This window comes from Coregonus clupeaformis, chromosome 19 (assembly GCF_020615455.1).
Source record: "Coregonus clupeaformis isolate EN_2021a chromosome 19, ASM2061545v1, whole genome shotgun sequence".
In the NCBI taxonomy this organism is placed as follows: Eukaryota; Metazoa; Chordata; class Actinopteri; order Salmoniformes; family Salmonidae; genus Coregonus; species Coregonus clupeaformis.
This window is the reverse complement of record NC_059210.1, coordinates 27,010,761-27,026,083: the sequence shown is the minus strand read 5'-3', so window position 1 is coordinate 27,026,083 and position 15,323 is coordinate 27,010,761. Positions and strand designations below refer to the sequence as shown.

Below are 15,323 nucleotides of genomic sequence, written 5' to 3'. Positions count from 1 at the left end.
CTTAAAGGGATATTTAATTACATATCTACCAATAGGTGCCCTTCTTTGCGAGGCATTGGAAAACCTCCCTGATCTTTGTGGTTGAATCTGTGTTTGAAATTCACTGCTCGACTGAGGGACTTTACAGATAATTGTATGTGTAGGGTATAAAGATGAGGTAGTCATTCAAAAAATTATGTTAAACACTATTATTGCACACAGAGTGAGTCCATGCAATTTATTATGTGACTTGTTACTCCTGAACTTATTTAGGCTTGCCATAACAAAGGGGTTGAATCCGTATTGACTCAAGACATTTCGGCTCTTCATTTTTTATTAATTTGACATTATAGGGTATTGTGAGTAGGCCAGTGACAGAAAATCTATTTTTAATCTATTTTAAATTCAGGCTGTAACACAACAAAATGTGGAAAAATTCAAGGGGTGTGAATACTTTCTGAAGGCACTGTAGGCTACTGCAGCCACAGACTGTAGTTACCGTGGGCTGCAGCTCTGGGGACCCTGGCACTATTGTAATGGTAAATCATGTGGCGATGTGATGGATGATGGGGCTGCAGTTTGAACTCTGTGATATCCCGGCAGAGCGAAGCAGGGCTCTCTCTCCTATCCAGCCCATGTGGGATTGTGTTAAAGGGAAGTCGTCTGTTTTAGGGTCCCTAAGGAGGGCAGTAATGGTTGTTCTGGATGTGTTTGAGTGGACTAACAACCACTTGATGGTGCAATACCACAAAACAGGACACCCAGTTATAGACCAAACAGCATGTAAATGAATTGGGTTATTTATATACAGTGAGGGTAAATAGTATTTGATCCCCTGCTGATTTTGTACGTTTTCCCACTGACAAAGAAATGATCAGTCTATAATCTTAATGGTAGGTTTATTTGAACAGTGAGAGACAGAATAACAAGCAAAAAATCCAGAAAAACGCATATCAAAAATGTTATAAATTGATTTGCATTTTAATGAGGGAAATAAGTATTTGACCCCCTCTCAATCAGAAAGATTTCTGGCTCCCAGGTGTCTTTTATACAGGTAATGAGCTGAGATTAAAGGGAGTGCTCCTAATCTCAGCTTGTTACCTGTATAAAAGACACCTGTCCACAGAAGCAATCAATCAGATTCCAAACTCTCCACCATGGCCAAGACCAAAGAGCTCTCCAAGGATGTCAGGGACAAGATGGTAGACCTACACAAGGCTGGAATGGGCTACAAGACCATCGCCAAGCAGCTTGGTGAGAAGGTGACAACAGTTGGTGCAATTATTCGCAAATGGAAGAAACACAAAATAACTGTCAATCTCCCTTGGCCTGGGGCTCCATGCAAGTTCTCACCTCGTGGAGTTGCAATGATCATGAGAACGGTGAGGAATCAGCCCAGAACTACACGGGAGGATCTTGTCAATTATCTCAAGGCAGCTGGGACCATAGTCACCAAGAAAACAATTGGTAACACACTATGCCGTGAAGGACTGAAATCCTGCAGCGCCCGCAAGGTCCCCCTGCTCAAGAAAGCACATATACAGGCCCGTCTGAAGTTTGCCAATGAACATCTGAATGATTCAGAGGAGAACTGGGTGAAAGTGTTGTGGTCAGATGGAACCAAAATGGAGCTCTTTGGCATCAACTCAACTCGCCGTGTTTGGAGGAGGAGGAATGCTGCCTATGACCCCAAGAACACCATCCCCACCGTCAAACATGGAGGTGGAAACATTATGCTTTGCGGTGTTTTTCTGCTAAGGGGGACAGGACAACTTCACCGCATCAAGGGGACGATGGACGGGGCCATGTACCGTCAAATCTTGGGTGAGAACCTCCTTCCCTCAACCAGGGCATTGAAAATGGGTCGTGGATGGGTATTCCAGCATGACAATGACCCAAAACACACAGCCAAGGCAACAAAGGAGTGGCTCAGAAGAAGCTCATTAAGGTCCTGGAGTGGCCTAGCCAGTCTCCAGACCTTAATCACATAGGAAATCTGTGGAGGGAGCTGAAGGTTCGAGTTGCCAAACGTCAGGCTCGAAACCTTAATGACTTGGAGAAGATCTGCAAAGAGGAGTGGGACAAAATCCCTCCTGAGATGTGTGCAAACCTGGAGGCCAACTACAAGAAACGTCTGACCTCTGTGATTGCCAACAAGGGTTTTGCCACCAAGTACTAAGTCATGTTTTGCAGATGGGTCAAATACTTATTTCCCTCATTAAAATGCAAATCAATTTATAAAATTTTTGACATGTGTTTTTCTGGATTTTTTGGTTGTTATTCTGTCTCTCACTGTTCAAATAAACCTACCATTAAAAGTATAGACTGATCATTTCTTTTGTCAGTGGGCAAACATACAAAATCAGCAGGGGATCAAATACTTTTTTCCCTCCCTGTAATAATGTGGGATGGAAAAGGAGAAGCTGTGGTAGGTTGGCTATCTGAAGGCTGTATGTCTGCTATAGATAGATTAATAAAGATATCAGGACTTAATTTAATCTAAGGTTTTTTCAAAGCTCAATATTTGATCTCATTGTGCCTGGATTGATTCCATGTCCAGCTCGGTGCCCTGTCACTGGCAGCTAAATATTTGATAAGTTGGTGTTTTTATTCCTCTAGAACCTCCTCCCTTCCTCCCTCCTTCCCTTCCTCCTCCACTGGGAGATGGAAGGCAGCACTTCCAGCGCCTAGCCGAGGCTCCTTCAACAGAGACGGCTGGCTAGCGGGGCCAAGCTACTGTCAGAGAGGCTTGTTAAATCATTTCCCCAGTCATTTATGACTTCAATCATCCTAAGAAACCAAGCAATTTCCTTTGCCCATTTCATTTGTTTGCCTCCTCTCTCTCTCTCTCTCTCTCTCTCTCTCTCTCTCTCTCTTCTCTCTTTTTCTCTTCTCTCTCTCTCTCTCTCTCTCTCTCTCTCTCTCTCTCTCTCTCTCTCTCTCTCTCTCTCTCTCTCTCTCTCTCTCTCTCTCTCTCTCTCTCTCTCTCTCTCTCTCTCTCTCTCTCTCTCTCTCTCTCTCTCTCTCTCTCTCTCTCTCTCTCTCTCTCTCTCTCTCTCTCTCTCTCTCTCTCTCTCTCTCTCTCTCTCTCTCTCTCTCTCTCTCTCTCTCTCTCTCTCTCTCTCTCTCACAAACACCGGGACCGTTTTATCTTTCATTCAAAGCAAATGGATGTTTCGAATGAGTTTACATTATGAAAATAACACAATTTGTTTTACACTTTTACATTTTAGTCATTTAGCAGACGCTCTTATCCAGAGCAATTTACAGTTAGTGAGTGCATACACTTTCATACTGCCCCCCTGTGGGAAATGAACCCACAACCCTGGCGTTGCAAGCGCCATGCTCTACCAACTGAGCTACAGGGGACTACTTTTTTTTACTTTTCATTGTCAGAATACAATACTAATGTCGTTACGTGAAGATCAAAATCTTGTGAAAAGGGGGTTACTTATTCATGTTTTAGTGTAAACCAGTCTTGTGGATGAACATCTTCACTGTTTACAATTGATCCTGGACACATAATAGATCATAGACACATTAAAGATTCTGCTGAAGATAGCGTGGTAGAGAATGGACCTCTAGCTAAAATGTTGTTGTCTGAGCAAAAATGTATCAAACAGTAAAAACAATTCCCTCTAAAACAACAACATGCCTATGTAGAAAGCGCTACGGTCTCAGATAGTGGCAAATTCCCCTCTGCCTCAACGCTCTCCCACACACATCAATATTACATTACAACCCATCAGTCTCAACACAGCTACAGTCTGCTGGTCCATGTCTTAAATGCACTACTGTAAACCACAATAAAGCCATGAGGGCATTGTTCAGTCCTGGCACTGGTACAATCCTCTATTATTTACTGTGAAAGGCAGGCATCTGAGGGGCAACTAATAGAGGGAGGTCTGAACTGATCTGTTGTTGTGTATTAAACAGAGGATACAACGAGGAGGCATAGGGTTATATACATTGTATTTCAAAGAGGCGCACACACACACTTAAACCCACACGCTCAAGCAAACTCTGACCCTTGGCCACCAGTAGCGCCACACACAGGACCATCTTACCCATAATGCACCACTGTAACAACATGTGACAGAACCCAGGTGGCATCCCTAAGGCTACAGCTACAGCCAAGGATCAAATCAAATCACATTTTATTTGCCACATGGGCCGAATACAACAGGTGTAGACCTTACAGTGAAATGCTTACTTACAAGCCCTTAACCAACAATGCAGTTTTTTAAGAAAAAGAAAAAAAAGTGTTAAGTAAAAAATAGAAAATAGAAAATAATTAAAGAGCAGCAGTAAAATAAAAGAACAGGCTATATACAGGAGGTACTGGTACAGAGTCAATGTGCGGGGGTACTGGTTAGTTGAGGTAATTGAGGTAATATGTACATGTGGGTAGAGTTAAAGTGACTATGCATAAATAATAGACAGAGTAGCAGCAGCGTAAAAGAGGGGTTTGGGGTGGGGTGGGGGGACAATGCAAATAGTCCGGGTAGCCATGATTATCTGTTCAGGAGTCTTATGGCTTGGGGGTAGAAGCTGTTAAGAAGCCTTTTGGACCTAGACTTGGCGCTCCGGTACCGCTTGCCGTGCGGTAGCAGAGAGAACAGTCTATGACTAGGGTGGCTGGAGTTTGGCCCCAGTGATGTACTGGGCCGTACGCACTACCCTCTGTAGTGCTTTGCGGTCGGAGGGCTCAGGATCAGGCAGGAGGAGCAGTGTTTCAAAGGGGAGGGCGCTTTGCTTTAACAACAGAACAACCATATGCACCACTCACAGCAGGGCATTGACGTTAACTTGGATTTTAAAAATCCTAAATCATCAAAGTCTAACAAAACAAAAACTGGGTCTCCCATTTCAGTCTTTTCTCAAGCAGTTTATACTGTTCTGAGTGGCATGTGAGCTGGAGAATCCATCATGATGACTCATATCAAAGAAGCCCTGTTCTCATAGTACTGAATCAAAGATGAAGGATCTGGGTTTGATACAGTAAAAGGAACTTCCATGGTCAGTGGGATAGGCTGGAACTTCCTGGTAGGATGACTGGAATAATCCTAAACTAGGACCATTACTCTGCTCAATTTACAATGCTAAACATTCACTGAGAACACAAGCCTTGGAAAACGCACAGGAAACAAAGATGCATACATTATGTTAATCTGAAACTGGTGCAGCACAACGTAGAATGAGAAGTGGCTTCTATTGCATCTTAATGGAAAGGTGCCTTGTTTTACGATGAAGGCTGGAAGCATGAAATACTGAGTGCTCTGCTGGATCAGGGCAGACAGGGAACAGGTATGCTGTATGTACTGTATGCAACACAGAACATGCAGTATCCCAAATCTAATACAATACTGAGCATACAACCTCACACGGGCAGACAAAACCAATTCCCCATGTCCTTGTTTTAACCATGTCCTTGTTTTAATAACAAAGGCACAGAGACAGCCAAGCTCTCACTGAATGACCAGAAGACATGCCACTCAATTGGAGAGCACATAGCCTTGAGTGGCTGGGTGAAATAGCATAGGTTGTCCATGTGCCTGGGAGGTAGTCTTAACCCGCATAGTCTGTCACTAACCATCCATCACCTTGTGCTGTGTGCAGTGTGGCTGGCTGTGCTATTGGAGAATAAAAACACAACCCACTCTGCTCTTACCACCTCCTCTCATTCCCCTAGATAGCAGCCAACGTTATTACTAACACAACAAAAGCAGTGAATATTTGGAATGGGAACAAAGTATTGTGTCACAAATGGATTCATGTATGAGTGGGTTCTGGGTAAGTCACGTATAGTCCTCTGTGAAGAAGCCATATCGCCAGTGGGAGGAGGTGGTGTAATTCACCGTAAAATGACTGGTTGTGATATTCCGATTTTTCTAGGCCATCATAATGATAAATGATGCAGTGGAATGTGTCAGCAAGCAAAACAATGTCTGGTTTCCATTTAATTACAAATCGATACGTAGCTAGTTGAACACAAATAATAGCAGCATGAATAACTCCATCTATTATGCAAGAAAGACAATCTTCAATTGGAAAAAGAAAACAAACGAAAAGTCTAAATACCAGTGATCAGATAAAGAGCTTGGCATTTACTGTACAATGACTCTCATTACTATTATAATACATTTGCCATAAATAAGATATTACTGTACTTGTAGTTAAGTAAGTGTGCATACCTACATATCATGTTGTAGTGTAGGTAGGTATGAGAGGAGAGGAGCTGCCCTAGCTATACTTTAGTAATGAAAGCAACCAAGCGTGCTGCAGGATGGGGTAGGATGGGCATAGTGATCATGTGCCTGTGTTAACGATACATAATGGTTGATATCTCTTCACACATAAAGTCACTGTGGGCATCAGTGGCTCTTCTCTGTGCTCTGCTCATCTCTGATTTTTAGGATTACATAACAGCATTGCAAAATTGTTGTGCTGAACCCCCCTTTGTCCCTCACCATTGCGCTTCATTTTCCATTTCTACATTTCTATCTCTCCCTGCTTCTCTCTATCGCACACTCACTCAATCACCCAAGCCCACACATACACACACACATACCATCTGTTCCCTCTGCACTCTGTGCCCTGTGCTGCTCTACTCTGTGGCCTGTGAAGTGCATTAGTCCTACCTGGCTCCAGCTCTAAAGAGAGAGCCCAGCTAGCACATTTGGTTCCTTGGAAGTTGTGGGAACGTATGTTTTTTGTTTCACATTGGTTGTGGGAATATGCTTCCTGACCGGTAAAACTGAACGTTTTTGAAACATTCTGATTACAGGAGTGAACATTTCACCTGTTCTGGGAACGTTTGTTTTGAGGTTGCAGGGGGGGTTCTCAGAACAGTTTACTTTGGTTCCTTGAAAGTTTTCCTGGGAGGTTTTATTAACGGTCTGAGAATGAAAATGACAGGATATTTGAAGGTAATTAAAAAACATTCTGAGAACATTCTCTAAATGTTGTGAAAGTTTTGTTATGGTTATTATTGAACATTTTCTTAACACTAAGAACAACACTTTAAGGCTATTTGGAGGTTTTTGAATAACTTCCTTAAAACGTGCACTGAATATTTCAATAAGACTTTTAATAACACACAGACCACATTTCAAAGGAAACAAGCACTCATTAAGATCAGGTGTGGCCAATTAGTGGTTGTGGCCAACACACCTGAATACACTTTACAAGATAGAGTTTTGTTGACGCTGAGAATGTATATGTTTTTAAATAACATTCTGAGAACGTTCTCTGAAGGTTATTAAAGTTTTCTTGTGTTTTTTATGGAAAGTTTTCTTCATGTTCTAAGAATGGAATTTAAAGAGCTAATTGATGTTATTGTGTAGAATTCTTTTTTTTTTTTACATTCCCAGAATATTGGCAAGAACTACATAAAAGAGAACCATACCCATATGTTTCTTAGAGCTTGGTGAGAGCATGGTTGTCCTATGGTTATTTTGTATACAACCTTCCCATAACGTTTCCTAATGGTTTTATTTAAATGTATGTTCTCAAATTGTTCAGAGAACGTTAAGAAGCAACGTTCTTCTGTGGGAATTTCAGTACTTCAGCATAACATTTTCTACAGGTTTCCTCATGGTTCTATTTAAAGCCATGTTCTCAGAACATTCAGAGAACGTTAAGAAACAGCATTCTTCTGTGGGAATTTCAGTACTTCAGCATAACGTTTTCCTCATGGTTCTGTTTAAAGCCATGTTATCAGAACATTCAGAGAATGTTAAGAAATAACGTTCTTCTGTGAGAATTTCAGTACTCCAGCATAACGTTTTCTGCAGGTTTCCGCATGGTTCAATATAAAGTCATGTTCTCAGTACATTAAGAAAACGTTCCATAAAAACCACAAGAAAACATTAGTAACGTTCAGAAAAATGTTCTACGAATGTTATTTATAAACATATGCATTCCGTTCTCAGCATCAACATAACTCTCTCTATCCTCTATCTTGTTAAGTGTGTTCAGGTGTGTTGGCCGCGCCCACTAATTGGCCACAGCTGATCTTAATGAGTGCTTGTTTCCTTTGAAATTAGGTCTGTTTGAATAGACTAAAATGAACAGCTTTTTATGAGTTAAAAAAACATGGCATGCTAGCTCCATCCTGGTGTTAAACTGGACTAATCCCATGGATAGAGAGCAGAAGATCATAGGTTTGAATGCCACAATGCCACAATAAAAAAAGAAATGTGTTTGCTTGATTAATGCCTAAGCAAATGAATTTCCATGTGTCCTATCTGTGCTTGGAGTTCAAAACAGTTAAGCTAGCAGTTTCTTTTTTTTACCCCTTTTTCATGATATCCAATTGGTAGTTACAGTCTTGTCCCATCTCTGCAACTCCCGTACGGACTCGGGAGAGGCAAAGGTCGAGAGCCATGCGTCCTCCGAAACACGACCCTGCCAAGCCGCACTGCTTCTTGACACACTGCTCGCTTAACCCGGGGAGCCAGCCGCACCAATGTGTCGGAGGAAACACCATACAACTGGCGACCGTGTCAGCGTGCATGCACCCAGCCCGCCACAGGAGTTGCTAGAGCGCGATGAGACAAAGACATCCTGGCCGGCCAAACCCTCCCCTAACCCGGACGATGCTGGGCCAATTGTGCGTCGCCTCATGGGTCTCCCGGTCGCGGCCGGCTGTGACACAGACCGGGATTGAACCCGGATCTGTAGTGACGCCTCAAGCACTGCAGTGCCTTAGACCACTTCGCCACTCAGGAGGCCCCTAGCTAGCAGTGTTATTAAAAGTCTTATTGAAACATGTTCTCAGAATATTATATGCTAGCTGGGCGTCCTGCACCATTCCTAGAACATTGTGGGAAGGTTGTATGCAAAATAACCATAGGACAACCACGCTCTCACCAAGCTCTAAAAAACATATGGTTCTCAGAACGTTATGTGCTAGCTGGGTTTGAACGGATTATGATAGAGACATGAGGTTTGGACCACAGGAGGTTGGTGGCACCTTAATTGTGGAGGACAGGCTCATCGTAATGGCTGAAACGGAATCAATGGAATGGTATCGAATCCATTCCATTCACTCCATTCCAGCCATTATTATGAGCCGTCCTCCCCTCAGCAAACTCCTGTGGTTTGGACCATTGGTTTTCTTAGAGGATTATCTACACAATTAACATGTTATTTTACCCATTGGTCAAAAGATGCGTTTTTGATTGGACACCCTACATATGGTTCTCAGAACGTTATGTGCTAGCTGGGAAAGGAGCAGGCAGTCTATATTTTACATTTTAGTCTTTGCTTTCTGTTCTCGCTGTATGCCCTGAAACCCTGGGCTTTAAGTGTAGAGCGCTGACCTGAATACACTGTCCTCAGAGGAAAGCCACGCTGAGTACCGATTGAAGACCATGTGACATAAGATTCCTAGCAATTATGAAAGATCAACGGAACTGTAGTGCTGTAAATGCATTAAAGATGCCTGCTTTTGTGTAGGAGTAAAAAAGCTAAGTGGATTCAAACTCTCACATTTAGCTAATATGAAAATGAACTGTGGCGTCATCCAGGTATAAAAAAAAGTACTTTTTTTTACATTTACATTTTAGTCATTTTAGCAGACATTCTCCCATACTTATAATTCATAGGATAATTCAATAGATTAAGACTTGGAAGATCTGGAAGGGCAGAGCAGCTATCAGACATATACCCATTCATTAGCATAGAGGAAGCATAATGGGAATTTTCCCTTTCCCGACCTAAGTGAAGACTACACCATTCTATATTTATAGAGAGCAGCACATGGAATAGTCATGGTCCCCTCAGATTCTATTTATGCTCTGTGGAGACAATCAGAGACCGGAGAGACTCTGGAAAGATCATCCACGCTGTGACCCCACTAATTACAGGCATTAACATCTCATCTGAGGAAGACGGCCCGGGCCAATATCCTGGGTTAAGTGAGCGGGGAATGGAAGGAGTGAGTTACAGGAAGTCATCTGAGCCCCTTCACAGGGTAAACAGAGGAAATGCCAAGGAAGGGTCACAGTCAATGGTAGGTCAGTGGTAGGCAGAGGAGGGAGGTGGGTGGATAGGGAGGACAGAGGGGGGTGGCAGGGAGGTGAGAAGGGAGGAGTGAGGCAGGGGAAGGGGTGGATGTAGCCTGAAAAGGGAGGAGAGGTAACGGGGTGCTGCTGGACTGTGTGGCTCAGTTGGCAGAGCATGGCACTTGCAACACCTGGGTTGTGGGTTCGATTCCAACGTGGGACCAGTACAAAAATGTATAAGCGCGTCCGTTAAATGACAAAAATGTCAAATGTAAAAACAAAATGTGGAAGTGTAGGTGGCATGGGAGTGAGGAGATAGGGCGTGGGAGTGAGGAGATAGGGGGGGCGTGGGAGTGAGGAGATGTGGGAGTGAGGAGATAGGGGGTGGCGTGGGAGTGAGGAGATGTGGGAGTGAGGAGATAGGGGGTGGCGTGGGAGTGAGGAGATGTGGGAGTGAGGAGATAGGGGGTGGCGTGGGAGTGAGGAGATAGGGGGTGGCGTGGGAGTGAGGAGATAGGGGGTGGCGTGGGAGTGAGGAGATAGGGGGTGGCGTGGGAGTGAGGAGATGTGGGAGTGAGGAGATAGGGGGTGGCGTGGGAGTGAGGAGATGTGGGAGTGAGGAGATAGGGGGTGGCGTGGGAGTGAGGAGATAGGGGGGTGGCGTGGGAGTGAGGAGATAGGGGAGTGAGGAGATAGGGGGTGGCGTGGGAGTGAGGAGATAGGGGGTGGCGTGGGAGTGAGGAGATGTGGGAGTGAGGAGATAGGGGGTGGCGTGGGAGTGAGGAGATGTGGGAGTGAGGAGATAGGGGGTGGCGTGGGAGTGAGGAGATAGGGGGTGGCGTGGGAGTGAGGAGATAGGGGGTGGCGTGGGAGTGAGGAGATAGGGGGTGGCGTGGGAGTGAGGAGATAAGGGGTGGTGTGGGAGTGAGGAGATGTGGGAGTGAGGAGATAGGGGGTGGCGTGGGAGTGAGGAGATAGGGGGTGGCGTGGGAGTGAGGAGATAAGGGGTGGTGTGGGAGTGAGGAGATGTGGGAGTGAGGAGATAGGGGGTGGCGTGGGAGTGAGGAGATAGGGGGTGGCGTGGGAGTGAGGAGATAGGGGGTGGCGTGGGAGTGAGGAGATAAGGGGTGGCGTGGGAGTGAGGAGATAGGGGTGGTGTGGGAGTGAGGAGATAGGGGGTGGCGTGGGAGTGAGGAGATAGGGGGTGGCGTGGGAGTGAGGAGATAGGGGGTGGCGTGGGAGTGAGGAGATAGGGGGTGGCGTGGGAGTGAGAAAGAATGTGTGAGGTGGCAGGAAGGTGGAGAGGGGAGGACAGAAGGATGGAGGAGTTGAGGGTGATAAAGCTGATCAAATACATCAGAAGCAGCACACCAGTATCACCAGCAGTACATTTACCGTTATTTACCATAATTTTGTATCTACAATGTTTGTTTGGTTTTTGTAATTTCTGTTAACGCATTCAATATATTATTATTACAGTCTTGTTACACTGTTGTCATTGTAGGAGTGGACACGTTGTTTGTAGAGCGCACAACCTAGGCTACAGTTTTGATTTATTTCATTCCATTTACGAGTTGTCAAGTTATTAATTGTCTTTTGTTGGAGTGCTCCTTTCAATTTTTAGTAAGGACATGCATAGAAGTAGGCCTAGGCCATCTGGCCTGCGTGAAAATGTAGGCTTATAAATGTGCCCATTTGGGGATCTGATACTATTTCTGATTGTCTTAACTCACCATCACTGTAGAGCTTCTCAAAGTAATTTTTTCTTCGCCTCAAACAGCAAGTAAACAAAGCCTGTTTTTACATCCATTGAGAATGACAATAGTTCCTCAAAGTAGCCTATTTGAAAAATCTTTCCAGCTCTCTCTCTTTAGATAACCACTCAGCATGAAAGGGGAAAAAATGTAATGCTCTGATCCAGTAGAAACGTCATAAAAAAAGGCCTACCTGATTACTTCTTATCCCTTGCACAAACAGCCTACGGAAACTCTGAGGGCCCAGAATATTTTATACAATGTTGCAAGTTTGCTAGCATGAGCTTCAGGCCTGACCAAGTTAATAGTTGATACAATGTTTCAAGTTCCTTGCAGACAGGCCATGCGTAGCCAATGTGATGTATAGGATATATCAGGATATTTTCTACCTGCGGGCTGCAATGTTTTTATTTGTTGGCTTTATGTAGGCTATTTTTACATATTGGCAAAGGCAATAGAAGTTACTTTTAGATTTGTATAATTTTCCTTTAGATATAATTTTGATTAACCACATGACATTGATTTCGAGATATGAAGACTTTATTATAAATTAAATAAAACTGTTCCACAAAAATGTGCATTTGAAAATCATCAGTAGATGACTCATCAGCACGCAGATCAGTAGAAATGGTACGATAACTTGGCACTCCAAATGGAAAAGGTTGCTGACCGCTGGTGTAGCCTATTACCGGCAACTTCAGGAGCTTAATGGCAGAATCTGTGAAGGCCAGCAGCAGCAGGCAGCTGGAGGAGGAGGGTTTGGTCAGGAACAGGTTTTTCTCTTCTGGTTAGGCTATATTGGTCTCTGGCTCCCTCTTTAGTAATTTGTGTCTCTTCATTTTTAATCGCAGCGCTTAAAGCATCAGACATGCTCAGTAGCCTACATATAGTTGATTTTATTTAAACAAAGGGTGAGTCTATATATGGAAAAATACACGTTTTAAATTTTGACCAATCTATTGGTCGAAAGAACTGACGACTCTCGGTCGACCAATAATTGTTTCCGTCAGGGACAGCCCTAGTTTGTAGGGCTGCATTTCTCATTAGGGCGCGCATGACTTACCAAAGAGCCTGCGGTGGAATATGAACTTCCCGGCAAACATTCCAGTGACAATGGCCATCAGCCACGACATGACTTTGAGGACGCTCCATCCTCCGCCAGGGTACTTGTTCACTATGAAGGAGAAGCAGTTTCCCACCACAATCATGTGAGCCTCCGTCTGGCTGTGGGAGACAGGGTCCTCGGCGAAGATGAGGAAGTTGCAGAAGGTGACGAGGTAGGCCACGAACAGACGAGACCATGGGTGTTGGAAATAGTAGCGGAAACAGGGATCTATATCCATCTTGAAGGACCCCAAGCCACAGTCCACCTGAAGAGGGAGAGAAGATCATTGCCTGAGGGAAATCCGCAGTGGATTACAGTGGAAACATTACAGAGTTCCTGAGATTATAGAGTAAATACCAGAGATTGGGATTGGGATTATTCTAAATTCAGACTACTCAGAATATTCCATACTGTGATCATCACACTAAGAGCAGGACAGACAAGTGGTCCATCATCCAGACTGAGATTATCTGAGAAATGTCAGGGAGAGGTCCTAACTCCCATCTATCAGTCTGGTCAACAGTGCAGCCTCAGAGCTTCATCATGGTCGTCTACTCTTCAAAATGGTGTCCATTTGCATTTATTTTAGATTTCTCTTCTAATCCATTTATTTGCCAGGGATGACCTTTGATTTCAGAGGTTCTCCAGAGATATTCCCTCAATCAATAAGATCATGTAAAAATACAGTGTCACACAAGGCAGTCTCTTGGAGCTGTCTCACATTAAGTGCTTAGCTGTACATCCCTCAGATTTAGCACCATCATGCTGATATTTTGGTTCCACTGCCGGGCAGTGCTTGGGTCAGTTCCCAGAAGGACAGTAAACCCTCTGTATTTTTAAATCTGTGGACTATTATTCATTCCAGGACTCCACCTCATCACTAACTCACCCCTTGACTGCCTTGCCTTTTCCTGGTGCTTCCAAATCTGTCTCCTCCTGCCTCCGATCATGTTTCCTCAAATATCCACACTGGGAATTTGTATGATCATGTAAGACCCCAGATTAAGAGCAGTGTCAAACTGGGCTATGTGGATATTAAATTTCACCAGCATCATGTTTGTCTTGGTATAATGTGCTTCCTTGGGTGTTGTTGGTGTTATGGCTCGGCTTCAGTGGATGGTCTTTTATCAGGAGAGGCAGAGTGAAGCATCCCTCTATCAATCATTAAGACTGAGATATAATAATAATAATATGCCATTTAGCAGACGCTTTTATCCAAAGCGACTTACAGTCATGCGTGCATACATTTTTTGTGTATGGGTGGTCCCGTGGATCGAACCCACTACCTTGGCGTTACAAGCGCCGTGCTCTACCAGCTGAGCTACAGATGCATGATGCATCATCTGTGTGATGATGATGTTGATGATGATGATGTAGATTGCTCACTGAATAAATAAAATAAATAAACTCCCCTTCCACACCATGTTTTTCTTCTGGACCACCTTAAGAAATATATTTACTGCTGTACTGACCAATAAGAAGGACGTACCTAAAAAAACGACAGGAAATTCAGAACACGAGTTCCATCATTTTTAAGTCTCCCCTTCTCCCTCTCGGTTCTAGCAATTTCTGGTTCTCATGTGAGCTCAATCATTAAATCGATGAACACATGCATCTCCACATCGTCACAACAGCGATGCTGTGCTGTGTCTGCTAATGTCACCGCAGATTTAGCCCATCTCAGATAACACTCGATCCCTATACTTTAGCAACCCCGAATGGAATTATCTGATTACACAACTGAAGCCTACCCATTGCACAATAATGGTGTGTGCAAGCCATCTACATATAGATTTAATGAGAAAGCATCCCCTGTACTTTGATATGGATAGTCTACATACACACACCGACACAAGCACGCCACGCACACGTACGCCACGCATTTACCTGTTCCACGTTGCTTTGCGTTTCCCTCTTAATCCGTATTGTCAGGACGAGAAGCCCCGCTTCCGCACCGCTCTCTCTCCTGCCTCATCAAGCACCACTAGTCGACAGCGGCGCTCTAATCATCGTAACTAAGAGACGGGGTAAACACGGCTGGCTCGGCTGTGGCGGGATTATCCATGCGACCTGTTGTTGCTTAAACAGAGGCACCCCCAAATCCTCTGCCATTGTGCTGGTTGTCCATGCAGCGACGGGGCAGCCAGGCGCTGCTTTGTCAGCACGGCCGAAGCGGCTCGCTGGTCTCTGTCTGTGATGATGACGCTGGAGAGGCGCGCGGTGGATATATGCTTCTATCAGGACGGGCGAATACCATCAGTGCATTGCAATGTAACAAACACATTAAGCTTCCACTGGTGGCTGGGTGATTTTCCTAATGCATGCATATAAATATTTATTTATATCCAGAGGGGAGGGGATGAAATCAGCAGACAGGAAGCATTTGAAAAAAAGCCTCGTGGTACTGTACCGTCCCAGATGTTGTGTTAAGCAGGCTTTCACAGCTATGTCCTCACATCACCGAAATAATAAAAA

At 44.3% G+C, this 15,323-nt stretch overlaps 1 protein-coding gene across 1 annotated transcript in view; it reads right to left on the bottom strand.

Annotated features, from left to right (window-relative positions):
• LOC121531747 (transmembrane protein 117-like) overlaps positions 1–15,166 on the bottom strand; it is a 56,823-nt gene extending 41,657 nt beyond the window's left edge. Inside the window, exons 1-2 of the mRNA XM_041837167.1 lie at positions 14,736–15,166; positions 12,807–13,113 (exon numbers count right to left, since the gene is read on the bottom strand). Coding sequence (XP_041693101.1) covers positions 12,807–13,086 — 280 coding nt within the window. The 5' untranslated portion in view covers positions 13,087–13,113; positions 14,736–15,166. The remainder of the gene's footprint in view (positions 1–12,806; positions 13,114–14,735) is intronic.
• Positions 15,167–15,323: the final 157 nt, after the last annotated feature.